The 26,510-nt window shown below is 33.2% G+C and overlaps 1 protein-coding gene across 2 annotated transcripts in view; it reads right to left on the bottom strand.

Annotated features, from left to right (window-relative positions):
* The window catches only part of garz (Sec7 domain-containing protein garz), a 29,583-nt gene extending 8,687 nt beyond the window's left edge, over nucleotides 1-20,896 (bottom strand). Inside the window, exons 1-18 of one of the 2 annotated variants that reach the window (XM_090159441.1) lie at nucleotides 20,713-20,896; nucleotides 19,833-19,952; nucleotides 13,930-14,128; nucleotides 12,917-13,144; nucleotides 12,215-12,321; nucleotides 11,382-11,711; nucleotides 11,234-11,299; nucleotides 10,583-10,751; nucleotides 9,574-9,794; nucleotides 8,892-8,990; nucleotides 8,642-8,836; nucleotides 7,781-7,937; nucleotides 6,538-6,767; nucleotides 6,260-6,462; nucleotides 5,624-5,747; nucleotides 5,250-5,458; nucleotides 876-939; nucleotides 27-296 (exon numbers count right to left, since the gene is read on the bottom strand). In XM_090159441.1, the coding sequence (XP_090015567.1) occupies nucleotides 27-296; nucleotides 876-939; nucleotides 5,250-5,458; nucleotides 5,624-5,747; nucleotides 6,260-6,462; nucleotides 6,538-6,767; nucleotides 7,781-7,937; nucleotides 8,642-8,836; nucleotides 8,892-8,990; nucleotides 9,574-9,794; nucleotides 10,583-10,751; nucleotides 11,234-11,299; nucleotides 11,382-11,711; nucleotides 12,215-12,321; nucleotides 12,917-13,144; nucleotides 13,930-14,128; nucleotides 19,833-19,934 (2,973 nt within the window). In that variant the 5' untranslated portion in view covers nucleotides 19,935-19,952; nucleotides 20,713-20,896. The remainder of the gene's footprint in view (nucleotides 1-26; nucleotides 297-875; nucleotides 940-5,249; nucleotides 5,459-5,623; nucleotides 5,748-6,259; nucleotides 6,463-6,537; nucleotides 6,768-7,780; nucleotides 7,938-8,641; nucleotides 8,837-8,891; nucleotides 8,991-9,573; nucleotides 9,795-10,582; nucleotides 10,752-11,233; nucleotides 11,300-11,381; nucleotides 11,712-12,214; nucleotides 12,322-12,916; nucleotides 13,145-13,929; nucleotides 14,129-19,832; nucleotides 19,953-20,712) is intronic. The other variant, XM_090159442.1, reaches the window with a different exon arrangement.
* Nucleotides 20,897-26,510: the final 5,614 nt, after the last annotated feature.

Here is a 26,510-nt window from a genome sequence, read left to right on the forward strand (position 1 = left end):
CAATAATAGAAGTTAAATATTTTTACCTCAGTCGAGCTTAAGGTAGTGTATTTGCAAAGAGAAATGACCAAATAATCAAAGACATCACTCATGCCATAATGTGCAGATATCATAGCACACTTCCGGAAACCAGCTATGGATTTCTGAATAATCAGACCATCAGATGTTTTATCAAAAACATAAGACAATGCAGCTACAGTTGGACCCCATGATAAGGAAAATAGATCATGGTCAAAGAGGCCATTTGGTGCATGTGAAAATGCACCTTCTTTACTTGTTCCTCTCCTCAAAAGAACCTAGAACAACGAGAAAAAGTTTTACCAGTGTTTGTTAGTAACCTACCTACCAAACTGAAATACTATAAGACTAAGGACTTAAAATAAGACAAAAATGTTTTATGCCAATTGGGGTTGAAATTTCCATGCCTAAAAAGAGTTAAACCATAAGAGGTTTATAACTCACAACAATATACAAATAAAATACCAAATTGCCCGAAAGTTTCTAATTTCACTCACGAAAAACCTGAATAACAATAATAATAATCATTACTCCTTAGATTAAGTCTTAAGATTTGAGACTTTCAATATAGTTAACAATATTTTAGATGAATTTTCAACCACTTGATCAGACCAAACCCAACTACATAATTCCAAAACTTATAATAGTGTATACGTTAGATATCGATAATAAACAGTTAGATATCAGTATCAGGAATTATCAGATAGAAATTGGTATCAGGAATAATCGGTTAGAAATGAGTTTGTGACGATTTCCCAAACCTACAATATCTGTTAAATAATCGGTATCGTGTAAATTACAATATCGGCCGACACTAATGTACATTAATTTGTTTCACAGTTCAACTATTTTATTACCTTCCAGAGGTAATTTTCTCGAACCAGACCAACTTGTTCAGCTGGCATAACAATTTCTTCACCTCTGAAAAGAAAAATTATTATAAAGCCATAAAGTTAGTAATTTTCAATGGTATACAGGGTGTTTCAAAAAGGGTGGTATGAGCGAAGACCTACGGGTTCTACAGATTATTTTAAGACGAAAATGTTCTATGACATTTTTTCGTTTTGGGCCGCCGTTTAGAAGTTACGAAACACTTGATGTATGGATGACCCCTAATTTTAACGCTAGTTTTAATAAAATAATCAACGTAAATTAAGTTTCATTCATGGCTCTCTGCACGCGCCCAAAATAATATTTCGCTGTGAGTAGCGCGCAAACGTAAAGTTTTGAACATTAATGAAAATTTCAATGGATTTTTACTAAAAATTCCTTATTTCAAACTTTAAGATAACGTAGAATACCCGACGACTGACTTCAGCGCACAAACTAACCAAAACTATTTCGTCCAGTTACGATTTTACTAGGTTACAATTCCACAACGTTACGCTTTCACTTGGTACGATTTCACAGTTTTCGCGCTCATTTGGCGGTTGGACTATACTAGGTACGTTTGGCTAGGTTCTGTCCGCTAGGTCGCGTTTTAGAAGGCCCATCGTGATAGCAAGAATGGGGTTGGGGTGGCGCCGCGCGCCCCCAGCACTCGAGCGAAGTGAGTGTGCGGCGCCGTCAGGCTCCAATAAGGGGAAGGCTTGATATTCGTCGTCGTGTGTTCTGAGGCAGTTCCATTTACTATATTTTACATTCATTTTGTTTTAGATGGCGTTTTCACACGTGTTCTGCTATTTTAAAGATATTTTAATTCGTCATAAAGAGCGAACTTTAAAAAACCTCTTTTTGGCTTTTTTAGAAGCTGCTGCAACATTGCATTCCCCAACACCATAAGCACACAAAAAGGCGTATGACAGTTTAATTTTCATATTAATACGTTCCTTCATTAGTTCTACTGCACAAAAAAAATTATATTTCTGATTTATACTTTATAGTAAAATAACGTTTCTTTATGTACATTTTAAATGTTAAATATCTCCATTAATACATATTTCCGCCAAAACAATTTTGCCCCATTCAATTTCTTATCATGCAAGGAATTAAAATAAAAAAAATACGTACATCTGTGTACCCTTATTTTTGCAAAAGTTTTGTTAATTTTGGGAAATTTCCAAGTGTTTTGTATTTTTGGGTCGCAAACGCTTATTTCATTTTTTAATTTAATTTAAAATTTTGCACTTTTTTGGCCTTTCCACGTTTTTTGTTGTTATTATTTAGATGATTTAAAATTATATACTTGATGCGTAAGGCTTGGTACTGTCCTCTTGGTCGCGATATAGATGGCCCATAGCTTTTTTTAGTATGGGGTTGTTGAGGCGCCAATACGGGGAAATTTAAAGTTTTGTAAATTTTTCGAATATAGTAACGTCTTTTACGTGTTTTGGATGTAATTATCTTCGTCGTGTTGTTACTAACCGTTTGTTTCGTTTTTCACTCTTTTTTTCAGTTCGTGTTAGTTTTACACGTCTTAGTTTTAGGTCCTCATTTTTTTAACTATTTCTCTAATTACGATGCTACTAGGTACGATTCCAGATGGCCCTCCGTGAATTATCAGAATGGGGCTGGGGGGCGCCCAAAATGTGGTGTCGGGGGATACACGACGCAACTATTTTTCAGAAAAACATTACTAATCCCCAAAAATGACTCCTTTTTAAAAATTAAGTTAATTAAAAAAATTATCATTTGCGGCCCAAAAAAATCACTTCGCAAACTACGCGTCAATTGTTACAATCTCCGCCAAAAAAAACAGGAGGCCGCTGTAGTTTAATTTCGCCAACCTCATTTCATACTTTCCACCAAGAAGCTGTAACATATTCTGCTAAAAGATATGGTTGAATGTTAATTTTTTTGTAGTTATGTCCCTCTCAAATCAAAATCTTGCCTACACTAATGCCATTACTGATAAGAATGACCTATGGAAATTCTTAACCTTAATCGAATAATCCATAAAAAAAATCAGATTTAAAATAAAAAATTTGCCAACCCTGATTTTAAGAGACAGCTAGATACAGTAACTAGAACAACAAGTCATACACGACTGAAATGGTAATACACATTATACACACAACGTCATTCCATCAACTACACCATGGGAGGTAAACATAAGGCAAAATTGCACTACAGCGGCCTCATGTAATTTCGTGTTTTTTTTTGGTGGAGAATGTAGCACTTGACGCGTAGATTACGAAACTAATTTTTTTTTGGGCCGCAAATGATAATTAAATTAATTAACTTAATGTTAAAAATGTACTAATTTTAGGGAATTACCGTGTTTTTGTATTTGTGGGTGGCGGAGAATGTAGCACTTGACGCGTAGATTACGAAACTAATTTTTTTGGGCCGCAAATGATAATTAAATTAATTAACTTAATGTTAAAAATGTACTAATTTTAGGGAATTACCGTGGTTTTGTATTTTTGGGTGGCGGAGAATGTAGCACTTGACGCGTGACGCGTAGATTACGAAACAATTTTTTGGGCCGCAAATGATAATTAAATTAATTAACTTAATGTTAAAAATGTACTAGTTGTAGGAAATTACCGTGTTTTTGTATTTTTGGGTGGCGGAGAATGTAGCACTTGACGCGTTGATTACGAAACTAATTTTTTTTTGGGCCGCAAATGATAATTAAATTAATTAACTTAATGTTAAAAATGTACTAATTTTAGGGAATTACCGTGTTTTTGAATTTTTGGGTGGCGGAGAATGTAGCACTTGACGCGTAGATTACGAAACTAATTTTTTTGGGCCGCAAATGATAATTAAATTAATTAACTTAATGTTAAAAATGTACTAATTTTAGGGAATTACCGTGGTTTTGTATTTTTGGGTGGCGGAGAATGTAGCACTTGACGCGTGACGCGTAGATTACGAAACAATTTTTTGGGCCGCAAATGATAATTAAATTAATTAACTTAATGTTAAAAATGTACTAGTTGTAGGAAATTACCGTGTTTTTGTATTTTTGGGTGGCGGAGAATGTAGCACTTGACGCGTTGATTACGAAACTTTTGTTTTTGGGTCGAAAATGATAATTAAATTAATTAACTTAATGTTAAAAAGTTAGTAGAGTGGAAACCTAAACAAACAGTAACAAGCCGTGGTGTAGGCGACAACCCGATGAAGATAATTACTTCCAAAACACGTAAAAGACGTTACTAAACTCCCCGTATTGGCGCCTGACGGCGCCGCGCACTCGCTTCGCTCAAGCGCTGGGGGCGCGCAGCGCCTCCCCAACCCCATACTAAAAAAAGCGATGGGCCATCTATAACGCGACCTAGAGGACAGTACCAAGCCTTACGCATCAAGTATATACTTTTAATCTCAACCAGAAACAAAGTGGCCCAATAATAGAAAACACCGAGAAAATGAACAAAAACTGTAATTGATTTTATACAAAAAGGGAATATCACGTGGAATTCATTAGGACACCGAAACTGTGTTGCCGGCGAACACACGACGGAAATAAGTACAACAAAACACGTGCAAATACCCAAAAATTAGAAATTTAAAATTACATTAAAAAATTAAATAATCATTTGCGGCCAAAATAAAAATTACTCTCGGCGTCTACGTGACAAGGTCTATCAGGCGCAACCAAAATTAATATAAAATTCAATGAAAATGATAAATTTTTAAAATTAAAAAATTAAGTTAAACAATTAAATAATCATTTGCGGCCAAAATAAAAATTACCCTCGGCATCTACGTGACAAGGTCTCAACAGAATAATAATAATCAGCTAGGCTAATACCCAAGGCACCACCTTAGGCCTAAGTCATCGAGCGACTTTTTAAAGCCTTTAATTCAGGTGGCAGGATTACAATGCGTAGGAGGGTGATGGCAAGCCCTGCAAGCCACATGAGCCAACAGCTCCCTACAATAACTATTAACGTTAACCTTAACATAGAGAATGTTAACTTCATTCTTACAACCACCAAATGAATTGAGGAAAATATTATACTCAAAACGTCTTGCAAACAATGCAGTGGTGGATTACGTTCCTTTGAGACCCTAGGCGCAATTTTCTCATAAGGCACTTTTAGTAATATTTCAGATTTTATATTGCTATGTAATTTTTGGGGCTAACAGAGACCACGTGGCCCTAGTGGGCCTATTTTAAAAATCGCCACTGAAACAATGGACCAGATTGAGTTTGAAACTTAATTTGTCCCAACGACTTTCAACCTAAACTCTTCCAAAAAATATGTACACCAGATATGAATTAAATAGACTCAATAGAGATGTATCTCTATACACAATTATCAAAACAAAAAAATTACTTGATTGATATATAAATTTCCTCTAGCATATCTTCTTCAAAATCTTTGTTGCCATTAACTTTCTTAAGGTTTTTTTTAAATTCTTCCATCGTCATTGGAATGTTCTGACGTTTTACATTGTGATTATGCTGATCAACATTTAACATGATAACTGCATAGGCCAATGTGAAAGCTGCGTCACTGTTTGCAAACGGTTCACCATTGCTTTTCTATTTAAAAAAAAAACCAATTTCATTGCTGAAATTAATTTTCTTTAAACAATTCAATTCTACAAAGTTATAATTATGTTTTATTAAAATACTGATAGGTAGACTTAATCATTTCTCTTTTTATTATAACTAGCTTGAATAAAAGACAGGAAGGAATAGACTTACATGCCAATGTTCAGCAAAATGTTCCAATAATAATGATATTAATGGAGCTTCACCAGGTAGACGGAATGTTTCCAAATACATTCGTAAAGCCTCATCAATTCGAGTTTCCTCAAATGTAAAGGAACTAATTGGGAAATAAGCAAATAAAGAAATAAAACACAAAACAATACAGAGGTTAAAAAGGGCCAAAATGTTTTAATAATCAATGATAGTAAACTAAACTTTTGGTAGATTAAAATATTCAATATTATAATATCGAGAAATACCCAATGACACTCCCAGTAAATTGATTCTTTCATGGTGGAATTATTTGAACCACATTATTAAATCATGTTAGAGAGAAATTCTACCCAAGGGTTTTGTTAAGAATATATTTTGATTACTGATAATGTACGATTCCATCTTACAAGCCTAATAGTGTGATCCACTACCTAAGCTCATCCTCAGATCAAAACAATTTTCCCAACTACTTAGCGTCATAACTAAAGTATAAGTTGTACGAAAGATTTATTTCATCATTTGAAAAATAGTGCATAATTGATAATGGAAAAGCTAAATTTAATTCCCAACTTGGTTTGTGACACATTAATTCAAACTGAATTCAAAAACAAATAAAATTAACCACAATTAACTTACTTAACAAATGCTTCTAAGACTTTAAAATTTTTCCTATTACTGATATATTCGCCAATCATTTTCTTTTCAAGTTTCGGGTTATCCCTAAGAAAAGTAGCAACCTCTTGTGGATCCAAAGGATCCTTCAAAAGACCGTGTTCTTGTAAAAATGCAATCCCCTTAATTGGTTTGCTATTAAAATGCTCTGTTCCAGTGGCAAGAAGCTGTTGGTATAATGCAATAATTTATATTTATTAATCACGTTATCACATTAAAAATAGAAATATATTTAGGGGTACTTTTTTCTTGTGTTTGATAGCCATAATTTCTTCATGGCTAGGAAGAGAATTGGATACTTTCATCCTATTTGGCTTAATCTGAGGAGCTTTCTTTTCTTCCTTGAAAGCATTAGAATTTTTCTCATCTTGGGAATCTTGTAATGACAAATTGGCATTCATGAGATAACCAGAGGGTGCTAATGTCCAGATTGCTTTATCTCCATCTTTATCTTTTGAGGCCATAATCAAACCTGTGAGTAATTAAATTGTTTTACACTTTATAGATCATTCTATAAAATCCGAGCTAGAACAGCCAAACCCATGGCAAAAACTTAAACGCTATTGCTGTAGGACTGGCAACTCTCATTATTCTTTGGTTTTAAGAATTTGGCTTATGTTCTTTCATTATATTTATTTAGCTTGATTGACCAGCTAACTAGTGTTGTATGTTTGCCAGACAAAAGATAATTATGAGCAGCCCTGGTTCATGAAAAATCGAGACAAACCTTCAGCCTCTCTATAAACAAAAGTAAATAACCACATAAGTAGTATTATATAGAATGGTCTATTAGATGTAATGGGGAAATTCTGTTGAAGGGGGTTTTAGGTTCAATTCTTCACTTTCTGTAAATCATTTGGAAATTTTTTAATCAATTTTTGAGCTTGGCCTTCTGTCAAAATTAAACTTGTCATATCTTATCTTAAGTATTTTAACTCAAGGGTAAAGCATTGGACCGAACCAGAAGTAAATGAACCCAAGTTATCAGACTGCTATACTCCCCATGTTAGACGCGTTTTCCATATGATGTTACATTTGGACCTCGAATTTGAAATTTTGCGCGCCTCTAGACCGAAAAAAAAGTTTTTGTTTTATGAAACCATTTTGTACGCATAGAAATAGCTATAACCACAATTCTCAAGTGCAATTTATCACGTCAAAAGACGAAGGAAATAAGATTTTATTTGACTCGATTTTCTCATCATTTTCATAAGGAAAACGGCCTCCGATTCTGAGAGATATTTCAATAACTTCGGTCCATTTACTTCTGACAGAACACATAAGACCTGTTGTATTGACTATTACAATAGAAAAACATTTTACAGTTACATTTATTACAATTTGAAAAATGGATATTTTCTTAATAGTAGGTTTAAATAATTATCAGTGAGAATGTCAACTCAATTTTGAAACAGTTGACTTGAAAAGTTTTGCAGATAAATTAAGTAGAAAACACTAAAAAAATGTATGAGATTGCTGTCATACTTTTACTGTCAAACTTGTCATCACTCTCTTCTTTGTTAATTTGACTTTCACTAAGAATCCTGTAATGACAGTGGGCTTCAATGCTGTCTACCACTGTTAAAAGAGCATCGAGCGAGAGCAAATGAGTGTTGAAAAGCCCAGACACAGGAAAAGCATTCTATAAAAAAGATTAACATAAATCTATGGTGCAGAAAATTAACTACAGATCCTTTAGAAAAATAAAGTACACCTTAACACTAGTGACATGAAACCTAGCTATCAGTGGCTTTCATTTCTAAAAATAGGTAGAGATTTGTGGTAGTAAAAATATTAATTAAGACTAGCTATACAATGATTGTTTATAAATTAGTCACTGGGTTGGCAAAGATTTTCCACTTTCAAATTCCAGGTCTTCCCTGACCATCTGTCATTACTTTCCCCGATTGACTAGCTTACCTACATACGTAACTAAGAATGTCAAAATGTAATGATTAAAATTCTATTCCTATAAAACTGTTTTGGAAAAAGCATGGATACCATTTGCCAATTATAAAAGATGAATGTAGTTCTTAGAATTCCCCTAATTTTAGAACCATCAACAAAATTTTCAAACTTTTTCCTGTTTTCCCGGGACTGTGGCAACCCTGAGTCATTTTGATCAAAAAATAAGCACTAGTTTAACATTTTTAATTCCAACACATTGATGAATAGTTTAAAGTTGAGGTATTTTTGTGCAACACTTTGGTTCAATAGTTTATTTTAGCACAGCAATAGCTTAAAGTGCACATGGTTATTTTAAACTAATAATGTAGGTTGGAAAACATGCCATAGGTAAAGATTTTTAAATTTTATCTTAAAATTGTAGTAAAATAGTTATAGTACCTTTGATAACAATTTGGTGAGATCCTCAAATAAATTAGAACAATAAAGATCACAATCATAGTTCAGATAAAGTTCGGTAACAAGACCAGGTATACACCAAAGCTGAACTATAGAATCCAAAGCAATTTCACGATGCTCATAGGAAATCCTTGGAGCTTCTGAGATAATAATATCCATTAACTTTGACATATACATCTGAAAGTGGATTTTCTCAGTGGTGTAATTGAAAAAAAAAACACACACAACTTACCTCCAGTTGAAATTTTAAATGTGTCCTCAAAGACTCAAATAAAAGGAAACACACCCTCTGCGCGGCACCAAATGCAGTAATTCGATCTGCACTTAGTAGCTGAAATTAAATTTATAGCATTATTAACAGTTACTGTTTTGTTCAGTGAATGTTCTTGATTTTAAACTATTTATGGTCATATGATAGTCTTTTTTACATGTACGAGCTAAGTTATTTTATATATTGTTATATACATATGTATATGTATAACTTAACAAAACAAATAGAGAATATCACAAGTATTTTGATAGTTGTTAACTATTGCAAAAATTATAAATCAGTTCCACGCAAAGATGCTAGCGTTTCTTTCAGCAGTCAAGTCCTAAAATCCCTCTAACTATGGGTGCCATAACAAACTTTTTAAACCAATTGATAAATCCGGGCCCTGGGTAACACAACAGTGTTGCCAAGAAAGTATGGAAAGATAAAATTCTGATAGAGAATAGTAAAAATATAATCCATACTACAAAGCCAAACCTTTAGGGCTTTTGGGAGAGTGCACATAAATGACCCAATTCGCTTACTTAGCAGATTGAAAAAAATTATGCAAAGATCGTGTGATCTAGGGCAAGGGAATGTATGCCTGTAGCAAAACATAAGGAAATCCAGACGTCATTTCCAAAATATATCAGAATTAACTTACCGAAAATAAATTTCGACAAAGCTCATCTTTCACAAGTACCATGAGACAATTATAATTTCCTATGTTATCTGCTCCGGATTCAAGTGCAACAGTTAGTAAACCCAAGCCAATCTGCATCATCACTTCATTATTTTGACTATCAAGTGGATTGATAAGGGTGACTAAGAAACGAAATAATTCCCTGACACATGGTAGACCATAAGGAACTAAAGGACCAACTCCTAAAAAAATTAAAATATAATACATTTTTAATAAGGCAGAAAAGAATAGATTCAAAAACAATTGAAGAAACTTATATACAGTAATTTAAAGAGAGGTCACCCCCAAAGAAAGACAAACTTAAAATTCAAGAAATAAGCCATCTTGGTTGATAAAAAATAAATTGGCATGTTGGAGAGTTTTTCAGTGAATGACTAGGGGGAAAATACACTTTCGTCATCATAGGATGGTGTAGGTACATTTTCATCCCATGAACGTACATGCGAATAATAATATAGGCTATTGTGGGATTGCATAGGTACATTTTAATATTGATGACATAGTGTAAAAATACCTGGCTTCCACTGCCAGGCCATTACTGTAGTGTGGAGGCATAAAATGAAATGAATGTTTGCATCTTCAATGTTTAAAGTTTGGCATTAGACCAGATAGATAATAGATTTAGTAAATACCACCTGAAGGTTACCCACTTAATTTTTTGCTAATAGTGTCGCGCCCACCTACATAACCAATAACTTCTAAATAAGTTTTAGACATTTCTAATGCTCGTTGGATTTTGAGCAGGTTCCTAGCAAAAAAATATTTGATATAAAAAGAATTGGCTACGCATATTTTATAGACACACCCATTACCAAGCAAAATATTGTACAGAGAAAAATATCAATACCAATATTAATTTCATTCATTATATAAGGAAAAAGAAAAAACCCATAAAACAAAATTAAATTGAATATATATAAGTAATGAAGCTTGGAACGTTAGCATTAAACAGTAGCAAGTGTTTAGGCACCTTCTTTAGGCAGCTGCTGAGGAGTGAATCTGACCCCTCTAGGGTTAATGTAGTCACCTTTATCGCTAGAAAGACTTGACAGGTCAGCAACCGAGACAGTTGAATCTGACTCATCAACAGTCAAAGAACTTCCAAATTCTCTGCTACCATAAATGCTATCCCACGGTTTCTGAAATAAATAAGAGTGCCAATAATAAAATCATGTATTAAATTCGTCTAACTACATGAGAAACAGTTCAGAAATAAAATAATTTATACCTCAAAAATATATCAGAGAACCTAAAACTGATCTTTGTTTTGATGAACTGTTTTAAGATATTGGGATTTTTCTCAAAACTATATGACAAGAAATTGATTATTACATCAACTGTCTTCACTTATGACAGTTTAGAGGTCAAACCCACAGTCTATTAGAAATTAGCTAACACATTCAAACAACTGTCCAACTCAATGCAATGCTCAAAGTTGTTTATAATTCTAATATGTACCAAAACTGTGTTTTTGTATGAACTATTTTTGATAACATGTATCAGAACATCATACAAGTAACATAATTACTAATACCTGCTATACATTTCTTGATTTTGGTAACAATTTATTAGGCCAAAACTCCTAACAATTTGAAAAACTAGGATAAATGAATATACTTACAAGCGATAGGTTTTCAACCAATGATTCGTTTTCTCTAAGATCTGTCAATGATGTCACGCTTTCATTCTAAATGAAATTCTTGTATGAGTCTTGGTTTTCTTATAATAATCAGCTAGGCTAGGCATTATTTACAAATAATGTAACTTACACAAGGAATTGCTGACTCAGTTACCGGCACTGACATCTTTTCAGAATCTTTATCACAAGAACTTTTAAAATCAGTGCGAGTTTCACTACTCTCTCGTGAGGAATCTGGGTTTTCAACAATTACATCTTGTCCTGTACTGACTTCTTCGTTGATTGCAATTGGGGGACTATAATTTGAGTCAGGACTTGGTGCATTGGATGGAGGTGGAGTTGGAATATTAGGAACATCAGCCTTAGGAACAGTAGCAGTCATTTTCTGGTGTTTAATACGTGGAGAACGTCTCTTTTTGCCTGATTTTGCACTGTCCATTCCTCCTGCTTTCATTTTAAACTAATATATAGAAATACAATCATTCTCATGAAATATAATTTCAAATTATAGAAACAACAAAACAGCCTGAAACTGAAGTTTCGCAGCAATAAATGTTTAGAGATGAAAAACTAGATGAATATGATATCAACATGAGCATCACATTTTATATTAACCTACATAATAATTTATAATTTTACCAGAGGGAAAGAGTAAAATTTTAGTCAGTTATTTAGGAAGATATATAAATATTTTCTTTCTTTTAAATTATCATTTGGTGTTCTGAAAAAAGGAAGGAAACCAGTTGGATTTATGTAACAGCTGAAATAGAGCTATTGCTTATCTACATGATTAACTACTACATTTAACTATGCTGCAACAAAAAGCAATCAATTAAGAAAAATTTTTACAGTAATATTTATAGTCGTTTATATGCTGAATTTGGCTTTATTTTTAACTTTAGTCAACTAGCAGCCTTAAATAAACAAATCCAATGAAAAATATTTTCAAATTAAAACTGGTACCTTTCTTAACGATGTAAATTTTGTGTCTTCTGAAAAAGTTGGCAAACGACAGAATAGAAGTTGGACCATGTCCACAACAGCATGCTCGGCAGATTTACGAAGTAGTTCTTAATATAAAGAAAATTACATTTTGTAACTACTGAACGGTTTAATAAAATAGATCTAGATTGAAAATAATTATGTGTTATTGCTTTTGTACCACAGAAAAAACTTTAACTAAAAGTCTCTTTATATTAAAAAATAGAAACGTCAATAACTAAAAATGTGTTTCCACCATAAATATTTTGGGTAGTAGTGTTAGTCTCATTTTGGGTTTTGAGATCTTGAAAATTTGGGCTCATTTGAATTTTAAGTGCTAGAAAATAAGACTTGCTCAAGTTTAGTTCAAGAAATTTCTATAACTTGGTGATGAAGGGTTCGCGTACTCATTTGAGTACTAGTAATGGCCGTTTCGGTTAAAGATCCAAGTATTTAAACTATGAAACGCACACCTCTAGTTTGGGGCGTTTTTTCTAAAAAAAACATTAAGAATTTAAAAAAATACCAGTATCTATTCAAGAAAATGCCATCCGTTGCATCTTGAACCAAATATTTATCTATTATTGTGGATATCCCAATAACGAATGAGATATTTCTATTTAAATCTACTGTTATGAAAATGTTATAATATTCATACAATAAATGAAAATAATTATAGCTTACCACTAAGTCTAACTTCGAAACATATCCGGAAACAGGACTGCATTATTTCACAAACGGAGTCATTGGTCAGTAATGTCCCAGGTTGAGTTAGAAGTAAGGTTCTTAAGACTTGCAATATTTTCATTAAAACTACTTCATCAGAAGCTGGATCAGTACCAACAAATCTAGCATGTGTCACTGCATCAGCTATATTCTCCACTGCAGTTGGTGCATTTTCACACTTATGTCCTAAGACAAAATTACAGTATTAATGTAAAATAAAAAAAATTATTTTGCCATTGGTGCTTGGCCTAACTACAATCAATTAAACTTGTACCCTAGATTCGAATACTGAGAGCTTTCCCATTGACGGTTTTGTTATGAAGCGAATATTACCCTTTCCCAGCACGTGACCTCAGAAAAATCGGGCTCCATCTGTTGCGGTAAGGCGCAAACCATGGAGCAAATTTTTTCTGAGTTCCAGTGGGAAGTGGGTAAACGCTATCGGCAACGCGCGAGAGAGTTATTTCGAATCTAGGGTACGAGTTTAAATTATCTTTGCTACAATGCACTGGAAAGTTTCAAACAATCTTTGAGCCGATATCTCTAACCAGTACAAACTGAGAGAAAACCTATATATTAACTTCAGTTCATTGTACAGCTTCTTCACCTCGAACATTGCACAAGCTTCTTCCTGAGAGTGGAGTGCCCTATAAAGTTAAACTATCCTTGGAGGGAAAAGAAGCAGTGCCGCTCTTGAAAGGGGGGGGGGGAGACAACACTTTCCTAGGAATAGCACATTATCACTTTAATTTTGCACTCTTTTCAAAGAAAATTACCCGTCAGTTTCACTCAGATTAAAGAAAATCACTCAAAATAAGAGGATCATGCTCATCATTGATAACGAAGCATTTAATGGTAGGCAAATATGCTAACTTAAAATACCCTATTTAACATAATTCTCATCCTTCTTCATAAATTACATGTACATCAGGATAATTATAAAACAAATAGATGAAAATCGTAATACATACTAATAAGATCATAAGACAAAAATTTGTTTATTGATGAAAGTGCAAAGCCAGTGACGGGCCCCGTTGTATCTTGGGAACGAATAACATCAAGAAAAGGAGCTAAGAAAACGGTAGGTTCTATATCATCCAAATGATTGACATGATTTAAAATTTCTCGAAGATTGGTAAAATTCCTCAGCAAAGTATCCTGTTCTTCATCCTGTAGATAATTTTAAATAAACACTTCAGTTTGCTCAAAAAAATTCAATATAAATATTAGGGGTGTGCGAGTATCAATTTTTGACTACCGAGTCAAGTTCGAGTTTTTATAAATTTTCTTATCGAGTTCGAGTTCGAGTTTGAAAAACCTAGCAAGTTTACGAGTTTTAAAATATCACCTTTTCTAAGCTTCGAGCCCTTAACGAGTCTTAAAATTCTTAACGAGTCTTAAAATTTTTAACCAGTCTTAAAATTCTTAACGAGTCTTAAAATTCTTAACAAGTCTTAAAATTCTAAACGAATCTTAAAATTCTTAACGAGTCTTAAAATTCTTAACGAGTCTTAAAATTCTTAACGAGTCTTAAAATTCTTAACAAGTCTTAAAATTCTTAACAAGTCTTAAAATTCTTAACGAGTCTTAAAATTCTTAACGAGTTTCTATTGAACCATTACATTTGGGAGTTTTAATATATTAAAAGAGTTAATTAGATAACTAAGATCTAATATTCGTAAAAACAAATTTGCATAATATTTATTATCACACAATGGTTCTAAGTAAATAAAACAACACAGCCAATGCTAGCTGTTTTAAACATCACATGACAATTTAAAATTCGAAATCTGTCACATGATCCAATGGAAAAAAAGTAGCTGATAAAGTATGACGTCGAATGTTTTTTGTGAGCCCTAATTGGTGGAGAGCTATGACGTAATATTTTTGAAACTCGATAAGAAGAACGAAAGCTGGGCGATTTTTTTTCATTTTTTATCGAGTACTCGGTTTATACGAGTGCTCGCAAAGCCCTGAAACTCGTTAATACGAAAACTGCTTAACGAGTCTTTATCGAGTTTAACATTGAACCAATTTTAAACTCGAAAGTTTAGCGAGTTTCTGGACAAGGCTTATCGAGTTTCGAGCCGAGTACTCGAGCTCGAACTCGATTCGAGTACTCGATTTAAGCGAGTGCTCGCACACTCCTAATAAATATGAAAGAATTCTTATATTAAAAAACACCCATAGAATGTTATATACTTCTATATGAACTCAAATCGTTCTCGCAATTAAAACCATTTCATATCAAAGCCAACATTAAACTGCTCTTAAATAGCTACCATGAGCAATGAAATCTGTTTTACTACCTTAACCACTTGTAAATTCCATACCCCAAAAGTTATTTTCGCGAGGATCTATACACCTTCGTTGAAATTACTGACTTAATTTAGTTTCCACATGAAATTGGCACTTCCCATTAGAGGGAAGAGGAATCTGAATCACCAGTTTATTTTGGTGTGGGATATGCAAAATTAAAAAACTGGCCTACTTCAGTGAAAAAGTCAAATACAGGAATTGGAACAGAAAATTACTATTATTATATATTTTTAAAGTTGAGGTAAAATATGTTGTAGGGGGATGTTTTTCAAATTGGTAACACTCAGAGAGAAGCTGGTCACTAATATTTTACTGATTAATGAAATTAAAAACGACTTCTAAAGATGTCATGCTAGGCACGACGAAACTAGTCGGACTTTCATTGTAAATATCATAAATATTTTATTAAATATGCAAATATAACGAAGTCGTTTTTAATTTCATTAATCATCAACTACGCATATTGAACTTTCAAGACTCCTAAGCCTTACTATTTTACTATACAATATAATAACAATTGCCAATAACGATGAGATATTGCAGCCTATCGAGTTGATTTAGCTCTATACGGCTTGATTACAGCGCCAAACTCTATTAAACAACCTTTAATATAAACTAATACTATATCCTGGCGGCAAGGGTTCTAAACCTACAAAGATAAGGTCAATTCAACAACTGTAAAATATTATTCGAACAATGATAGAAAACTATTGAAAAAGTCTGGTGGCCTAAAAATCTCCAGATTTATCAATTCATTTATATGGAACAGAATAAAATTCAGAAAAATGTAAAAATAAATTAAAAATAATATTTGATGATGGTTATGTCAATTTCATTTTCATCTTCATTAGTTCATGCATAGTTTTTCATACTGATTAAGTCTTATTTAATTAAATATTAATTAAATTTTGAGCTCTTTTAATGTCCTTCTCCTAATCTTTCAACCATATCAATAAAAAATTTGTAGCCATGACAATTCAAAACAAACAAAATTACTAGTAATAAATAAGTTAGTTTAAGATTCAATTAAATTTGGTAAAGATTCAATAAAATTGGATGAAGATCAATTAAAATTGGTAAAGATTCAATTAAAATTGGTAAAGATTCAATTAAAATTGGTAAAGATTCATTACAAATTGGTAAAGATTCAATTCAAATTGGTAAAGATTCAATTCAAATTGGTAAAGATTCAATTAAAATTGGTAAAGATTCAATTAAAATTGGTAAAGATTCAATTAAAATTGGTAAAGATTCAATTCAAATTGGTAAAGATTCAATTAAAATTGGTAAAGATTCAATTAAAATTGGTAAGAATTCAATTAAAATGGGTAAAGATTCAATTAAAATTGGTAAAGATTCAATTAAAATTGGTAAAGATTCAATTAAAATTGGTAAAGATTCAATTAAAATTGGTAAAGATTCAATTAAAATTGGTAAAGATTCAATTAAAATTGGTAATGATTCAATTAAAATTGGTAAAGATTCAATTAAAATTGGTAAAGATTCAATTAAAATTGGTAAAGATTCAATTAAAATTGGAAAAGATTCAAATAAATTTGGTAAAGATTCAAATAAATTTGGTAAAGATTCAATTAAATTTTCTTAAGATTCAATTAAATTTGCTTAAGATTCAATTAAATTTGCTTAAGATTCAATTAAATTTGCTTAAGATTCAATTAAATTTGCTTAAGGTTCAATTAAATTTGCTTAAGATTCAATAACATTTAGTAAGATTCAATTTAATATGGTTAAGATTCAATTTAATATGGTTAAGATTCAATTTAATATGGTTAAGATTCAATTAAATATGGTTAAGATTCAATTAAATATGGTTAAGATTCAATTAAATTTGCTTAAGGGGGAAGACTACAGTGGCCATTGTCTACTTTCGCGCTATTTCAAGCTGAATTCTTTAATTTTGTATTTTAACTTTTAAAATTAGTATTTAAGTGTAGAACAGCCTCTTGTTTAGTGACTAAAATAATTTTGACGATTTTAAATTTGAAAATAATTAAGTTATTACGTTTTAATTCGGATCCCCGGAGCTAAACAAAGTTGGGCAAGTGCCCAAACTACCCTTTAGTTAGGACCTTATATCTCGTTAGGACCTTATATCTTGTTAACTATTAATATTAGAATTATCAATAGTATTTTAAGCACTAGAGAAAGGTTCAGCCTAATAAGAAAAATATAATTCAATTGTGTAATTGTTAAAACCGAAACGTTCAGCTTGAATGAAAAAGAGGCTTTTACTGTATTCTTGCCCCTTAAAGTTCAATTAAATTTGCTTAAGATTCAATTAAATTTGCTTAAGATTCAATTAAATTTGCTTAAGATTCAATTAAATTTGCTTAAGATTCAATTAAATTTGCTTAAGATTCAATTACATTTAGTTAAGATTCAATTAAATATGGTTAAGATTCAATTAAATTTGCTTAAGATTCAATTACATTTAGTTAAGATTCAATTGAATATGGTTAAGATTCAATTGAATATGGTTAAGATTAAATTAAATTTATTGTTTCCAATGCATAAATCCAGCAAAATTAAAAAAAAATTAGACCCTGAAAAAAGCTTCAAGAATTTTTCTTATTAATAAGATTCAATTAAATTTGGTTAAGATTCAATTAAATTTGGTTAAGATTCAATTAAATTTGGTTAAGATTCAATTAAATTTGGTTAAGATTAAATTAAATTTAGTTAAGATTAAATTAAATTTATTGTTTCCAATGCATAAATCCAGCAAAATTAAAAAAAAACCTTAGACCCTGAAAAAAGATTCAATAATTTTTCTTATTAATAATTTTCAAGGGTCTAATTTTAATAGGGATATTTTAATTTAAAAAAAAAATACTCATTAAAGATTTGAAATGGTAGGGAATTCCTTAAGCATAGCTAAGCTATTTTTGCTCTATGGGTATTGTATGGTACAAAAGCAAAATCAATATCACCTTCAAAATCTTCTGGAAATAATTTAACCAAACAGTTATGTTATAGGAAATAATGTAATAAACTGTAAACTAACATTAGAACTTTATCAGGGATTTGGACAAGATTGATCTGTTGTTATATTATTTGGTTACTTTTCATTGCATTGATAAAGTTATTGAGTATGCTTTTATCAGTTTTCAGGGCACACCCATACTGTACAAGGTACATTAAGATTTAAAAAACTCTGAATATTAAAATTATTTTATTATGTGTACCAAATCATGGAACTACATTAACTTCAATCTATGGTCCATTTAGCAACTGTTAACCTTATTAACACTTAATGTAGATTCCGTTTGGTCAGGATATTAAAGAAATTGGTAGTTGATTCATATCAAGATACTGCAAAGAACATGGGAGGACATTTCATCTTCAGTCAAATACTCAATTTCCTTCATAAGGTTTTCTCTAACCACTTGAAGGGGGAAACAACAAGGTTGTAATCCAATTCAAATCGGGTTATTTTTAAAAAATTGTAGTTTTAAATCACCCATACCTCAATATATTTATGAAAATGTACAAAAGCAAGAATGTATTTAAGTTACTAAGAATATAGGACTACTGGATTCTGATTCCCACCCTCGTAGCCTTTGTAGGTTAAATTCGTCTGCTTTCCCATTCAAGTTTGCTAGATGGTATGACCTTGAATGCGCCTTAAATGCAGATGAACTTTCTCCACAAAAGCTGTGAGGATGGTGGGGTTAATGCTATACTGATATATTCTTAGTAACTTCAATACATTCTTGACAAAAGTAAGTTTTCTAGCGTTGTCAAGCCCAAGCAAACTAAATTTAATTTAAAATTGATAATTTTATTACGATAACATTTTAAATTTTAGTTTACATAACCACTGCACTCAAATTATTGTACATTTGTCAAGAGAAAATGACAAAATTGTTTAAGAAATAATAAAATCAATAAAAATTGGATTTTAACGAAATAAATGAATTATCTGAATAAAATAAAAACAAATATTAACAACACTGGCTGCGTTCAATAACCCTCAATGAAATATCTTAAAATTATTATCATTGGGATTGTTGCTAAACATGACCTAGGATTTTGTTCAATGCTTTAAACGCTTGTAAATTTTGTAAAATATCGTCTGTCATAGTGTATGCAGCTAGCTTTCCTCTGTGCTGCAGCGTCACAGGACTGTTGAGCAACGAAAAAAACGCTACTCTTACAGCCGATGACTTCGTTGCTCAATGGACGGGCAATGTGATGCAAAAACCGAAAAAGGGTGCCATACAACGTTTACTCAACGATAAGTCCGTTGAGCGTTACTGAATGCAGCCACTGGCAACCAAGAAATGTTTTTCATTACTGGACCTGTTAGATTTAGTTTTACACTCTATGTAGCCCAAGAAAGTTCTAGTAGAAACTTAATACAAATTAAGATAAAATAAAGGAAACTTCCATTAATTTACAATCACTAGAGTCCTTGGACACTCTAGAAAGTGTCATCATAGTTATACAATTTGTTGCTAAAATTTACATTTTACTAAATCGGCTCAGATCTACCAACCAAAAACTCCCCCAAAAGCCCATGAAAAATTATCACTTGTGCATTATGGGAAGACCATCTTGTGCCTCTTCTCATTGCTGTCACCACCACATTCATTTCACCCATAACGATGTACACTCCATTATCTGGCGAAGGCATCGTTATTCCGTGGATTCCCTATGAAAAAATTGTCTCATATACAAAGGCACCAAATAATAATAGTCAAATTATTTTAAGGAACACAAATTAACCTGTTTGCACAGGAATTTTTATAAGATTTATTAATTTTCAACCATAAAAAGTGCACCATTATAATACCTATTAGCAGAAGGTAACATCCTACGCATGAAGTAGATCCATATATATAAGTACTATGATTTTATTACTAAAAGTATGATCTTCGATACTATTTTGTTTTCATTATTAATGTATTATTAGTTGGAAGTATTGCATATTTCAACATTCTTGTACTAAATAAACACAGGGATACACAGCTTTCACTAAAGATTATATTATTTATCAATAACAAACTATTACTTTCCCTCTATCAGAAGACTTTGGATAAAAAGGATATGGTTTAACAGAAAAAATCCTCTCCACTATTCCATTGATAAAACAAATGCTTGCAGGTTGATTTTCACTGTGTTTCTGTAGGATATCACTGTTTAATTAATTTAAGTCTCCATGCTACACTATTTAAATTGCCAGCTGTTAGAAAAGGCCATAAGAAAGTTACTAAGCTATGGGTAGTGTATAAAAACCACAAAAAATATTCTCTATTTTTAATAAACAAACAGTGGCACCAATTAGAAAACACACTCGCTGAGCCTCTGTAAACTAAAATATTAATCAGGTCAGCTGCTACATGATCGAATGATAGAGAACCAATAAGCCTTGACACATAACAGAATATGCTGAGTGAAATGTTTTGTACTACCTTTAGTTATTTTCGGCTTTTATTATTCTTTAAATCCTCAGCCACTTTATAAGAAACGTAGACACGTACTCATAATTCCTTCGTTAGAGTTACCTTCCGAAATTTATCATTTTTACTCAGCTGACGACATCAACAATTAACATCTAACAGAATTTTTATTCGCCGATGCAGTGCTTCCACTCGGTCATGAAAATATACCCCATTTAATGGCCCCTACTAAAAAGCATACGGGCATACCCATAGAAATCTCATAGGTAACTAGAATGCTGCCGCCTACGGCCGAGCTTGACGCCAGTTCGCCATGAACCTTCAGCCAATGAGAGGCCGTAGAGTGGTTCCACCAAGGAGGATAATAATCCTGCTTGGTTCCGCTACTATCGCGGGAGATAGATGGCGTCATTCTCTCTGGTGACATTAAATTCTTGGCAGAACCACTCTTTGAGCTCTGATTGGCTGAGATGTGGCTATCGTCTGCCACGGCGTTTGGCCCATTTGCCAGTTACACGGCAGCATTCTAGTTACCTATGAGATTTCTATGGGCATACCATTAGCCAAGATAGGAGCAAGAAGGATTAGGAGTGAACTTGGCCAGAAATTTTCCCAGCTTATTCAAATCGGCCTTGTTCGCTCTTATCTTAGCTATTGGTATGCCCATTGGTGTGCCCATGCTTTACACGGGCATACCATTAGCTAAGATAAGAGCGAACTTGGCCAGCTTGTTTAGGATTTAGCTATATTATCCCTTTTAATTATGGACTAATCTACTTTTTCGCGTATTTTATCATCAGCTTATACGAATCGTTTTAGGTTCATTTTCGCGCAAGGTTTGGAAAGATTATCCATTTTACCGACATTTTTATTCAGTTTAAATTACTTTAAAATGATTTAATTTAATTTCAATAATAAAACTCGACATTAAATTGTTTTTACTTCATTTCCTACTACTTTTCAATGGGCATAACTGCGCTTCAAGGGGGCATACTTGCGCCAAAAGGATGGAACTTCATGCAAACGTCCTATTTAAATGTTTTTTATTCATTTCCCACTACTTTTCAATCGGCATACCTGCGCTTAGAGGGGGCATACTTGCGCCAAAGGGGTGGATTTTCATGGAAACGTCCAATTTAAATGTCTTTACTTCATTTCCGACTACATTTCAATGGGCATACCTGCGCTTAGAGGGGGCATACTTGCGCCAAACGGGCGGGGTTTTCATGCAAACGTTATTTTAAAATGTTTTTTCTTCATTTCCTACTACTTTTCAATGGGCATATCTGCGCTTAGAGGGGGCATACTTGCGCCAAAGGTGTGGAACTTCATGCAAACGTTATATTTAAATGTTTTTTCTTCATTTCCTACTACTTTTCAATGGGCATAACTGCGCTTCAAGGGGGCATACTTGCGCCAAAAGGATGGAACTTCATGCAAACGTCCTATTTAAATGTTTTTTCTTCATTTCCCACTACTTTTCAATGGGCGTACCTGCGCTTAGAGGGGGCATACTTGCGCCAAAAGGATGGAACTTCATGAAAACGTCCTATTTAAATGTCTTTCTTTCATTTCCGACTACATTTCAATGGACAAACCTGCCCTTAGAGGGGGCATATTTGCGCCAAAGGGATGCAAACGTCCTATTTAAATGTTTTTCGTCCATTTCCGAGTAGTTTTCAATGGGCATACCTGAGCTCAGAGGGGGCATACTTGCGCCAAAAGGATGGAACTTCATTCAAACGTCCTATTTAAATGTTTTTTCTTCATTTCCCACTACTTTTTAATGGGCATACCTGCGCTTAAAGGGGGCATACTTGCGCCAAAGGGATGGAACTTCATTTAAACGTCCTATTTAAATGTCTTTCTTTCATTTCCGAATACTTTTCAATGGGCATACTTGCGCTTAGAGGGGGCATATTTGCCCCAAAGGGATGGAACTTCATGCAAACGTCATCGTATCGATGTCACAATTTAAGGGGAACCATTGTGAAATTTAAAAAAACGCGACGTATTTGCGCCTGTGTATCTAGAGTTCGATAGCTCAAATTGTTAAGCACTTTTGGGTTTGGTATTCACGAGGTCTTGATCTAAAAGTCTGGCGAACTAAATCTTGATATTGCTAATGGGTATTAAGATAATTGTACCTAAATATGGCTGAAATTCCCATACAAGCTCACGCATAACACTGTTTATTTCGCAAATGTTCCATCCAATGTTAGCTTTATTTCGTGTCGTTTTCACAAGGTTACGGACAATTTTCGAAATCGCATACGAAAAAGCCGTCGCGTGGAACTCGTCTCCAAATGTGGCTAGCCAATTTTTAATAATTTATAACATATATTGTACATTTTCTTTATAAATTGATAAAATACCTAATATTTTTTTTTTCTATTTTGAAGCCATCGACTCTTCTCTCGATCAATGCCAGATATTAAAGAGACCCCTACACACTTTTGTTACCTGACATACTTCATGCATACACCTGACATACTTTATGCATACACCTGATATACTTCATGTATACATCTGACATACTTTCTGCATACACCTTACATACTTTCTGCATACACGTGGCATAGTTTATGTATACACCTCACATAATTTCTGCATAACCTGACATACTTCATGCATACACCTGACATACTTCATGCATACACCTGACATACTTCACCTATACACCTGACATACTTTCTGCACACACGTGACATACTTTATGCATAAATCTGGCAGAGTTTATGCATACACCTGACATAATTTATGCATAACCTGACATACTTCATGCATACAACTGACATACTTCATGGATACACCTGACATACTTCATCTATACACCTGACATACTTTCTGCATACACGTGACATACTTCGTCCATACCTAAAACATGCGTTTTAATAGATGACATGTGGTGAATATTTATGACATGTGGTGAATATATATGACATATATGGTGCATAAGTGTGTCATACCTGATGTTTAATTGTGTCACACCAGGCGTATAACTGTGTCACACATGGTGCCTTATAATTCATTTGTTCGGGGTCACATGCATGTTTGTTTGGAAACCGGATGATTCCTAGGGTTAGTAACGGGATTAAATAACTTTACAACGTCTCGATCATGCGAGGATTGATTGTTTATTCGTTCCGTAACGAGTGCCAATGTATTGAGGGTTGTTACAGCTGATTTCTACGGCCCGTAGAGAAACAAGAAAATATAATCGTTTAAGTAATAGTAAGTGTAGGGAGCTGATGGATCGCGTTGCTTGAATGGCTTGCCCCCGACCTTATACGCAATTTAACCAAGTCACAAGAATTATTGCCATTAAAAGTAGCTAGATGATGTAGCGCGGGTGTCGGAGATCAGATCTTTACAATCGACTTAAGCGAACCCCTAAGGTACCCGTCTACAGTTTAGCAAAATAAAACCAAAGGAGATAGTAATAAATGATTACGCCCCGGACTACTAGCATAACGTGATATGGTGGGGTTAGCGAGGGTCCTAAGTAATAAATTGGTACCTAAGAGAAATTTGAAATTAAACGTATCAAGCCAGTTGTTAGATTGCCTAACACTAAATGATTTAATTTAACCTCAATATCCTAACCAAACATTAAAGCTAACTCAAAACTACCTAAATACTAATTTAATTTAAAGGAAAAGTCCAGGTTGGGTAAAACTTTGGTCTATTTGAAAGATCATGTTTAAATATACTCCAAAATATCAGTCGTAAAATTGTATCTTTTTTTAATTTTTAAACGAGCGAAATTTACCCGCCAAGCGAGCTGCCTTTTCCTTTCGCCTTCCCTCCGCAGACCGCACGCGGAGCAAGCGCGCGCAGCGAACAAAGCGCTAAAATAGTGCGATCAGCGCGTGATTTAAGTCCTGAAATGTCACCGCGAAAAAAAAATGGCAGCTCGCTTGGCGGGTAAACTTGGCTCGTTTAAAACTTAATTTCTCGTCATTAAAAAAAGATACAATTTTACGACTGATATTTTTGAGTTTATTTAAACATTATCTTTTAAATAGACCCAAGTTTTACCCAACCTGGACTTTTCCTTTAATAAATGAAATATTATACGATACGAAACTTGGATATCCAGTTCTCATTCGCAGTGATTGCCTCAACCTACAGAGACCTTGATTAACCGCACCTTTGGTCATCCAATCTTTGTCAGAATTTCAACCCATCGAAAACTTTGGCTCTTCACCTTGGAAGAACTAATCCGCAACATTCCTACCAGCTTAACGGTTCAGCCAATTAAGACAACTTCGATGGTTCGTGATCTTGGAATTTTTACCGATGATACTCTTCGCATACGTTAAAATATTTTATTTTCGCTCGAATACATTTATGAGAACTATATATTGTTCGTTAATTCTTCCTAACATCGACTTCGCGTCTGTTGTGTGGTCTCCCGCCCTTGAGGCTGATAAATTAGTACTCACTAAAGCAGATATTCGATTTACTAAGTTAACTCACAAACTGGACATATCGTCCCCAGTAGACCGAAACAATGCCCTCAGAATTGTGGATCCGATAACTCGACACCGCATTAATGATCTGGTCTACGTGTTTGATTTGTATTCGCGTTCACTGAAATTGCCAAGTTGCGATCCTTTTCGAGAGCTATTCGTATTATCACATATTACCCATACTAGAGGTCACTCTGCTAAATTAGTTAAACCTCTAATTAAAAGCTCTGTTCGTCAATGTCATTTAGCATGTAGAATGATTAACTATTGGAATGCTTTGCCACTGGAGATTCTACAATCGCCGTCAAAAACGGTCTTTAGAAAGGCTGTTACCAATTGGATTTGCAAATTGGATCACATTAATTCTGTTCCTCTTCATTATTTTCAAAATTTATTGTTGTTTATCTACTTGAGGGTCATTCCAGGACAGATTTTCCCACTTGTTCACCCGACCATCGGCAAATTTTGTGAAGACTTGTATTTAGGGTAATTGTGGCCGTAGAAGTCGATTCTGATATTTTCAGGAAGATTGGTTTAGCGGTTGCTGAGATACAGTGTAGTCACATTTTTGAAAATGACATTGAAAACTACCATTAACCATTTTTTATCGCAGCTTCTACTTAACCCACAAATTCGAAAAAGGGCTCATTTTAAAGGAATTAAAGAGCGCAATGTAAATAAGCACTTAGGTTCATGCTTTATATAAGATGTAATACAATAAATCAAGTTATAAATAGTTGACCTTTGACCCTGAAAATAGCTCATTTTTAATTTTCAAAATTTATATTTTTTCAGCATTCTCTATACGCGCTTTAGATGCAGTCATAAAACTGCGAGGGTAATATTTTTGTTTTCGAGAAAAAAATTATTTTGTATACCCCTCCTTAAAAAGATACATAGAAATTTTAAAAATATATACAGGGTGTTAACTAAAAACCATACAGAGCCAATTACTCGACATGTGTCTTAAGTAAGAATTTTAAATTTGCGGGTTACATAGGGTGCAGGGGGACAAATGAAAATGAAAATTTCAATGACCTTGAACTGGGTCTTCAAGGTCATTCAAATTTTATCTCGAGAACCATAAGGATTAGAAAAATGGTTCTAATTAGAAATGTGTTCTACGTTAAATTTTTAGTCTAAACAACTTTGACCCGATCTAATTGGACCAATGGGAAGCCGAGAAATGTTAGACCAAAACCCATAAGGTCGTGTGTGGTATTCTAATCTTAAATTTCTATATTTTTTTAAGGAGGGGTATACAAAATAATTTTTTTCTTGAAAACAAAAAATATTACCCTCGCAATTTTTTGACTGCAACTAAAGTGCGTATAG

The sequence above is a fragment of the Leiobunum rupestre genome, chromosome 9 (genome assembly GCF_980474605.1).
Source record: "Leiobunum rupestre chromosome 9, qqLeiRupe1.1.hap1, whole genome shotgun sequence".
NCBI classification, from domain to species: domain Eukaryota; kingdom Metazoa; phylum Arthropoda; class Arachnida; order Opiliones; family Sclerosomatidae; genus Leiobunum; species Leiobunum rupestre.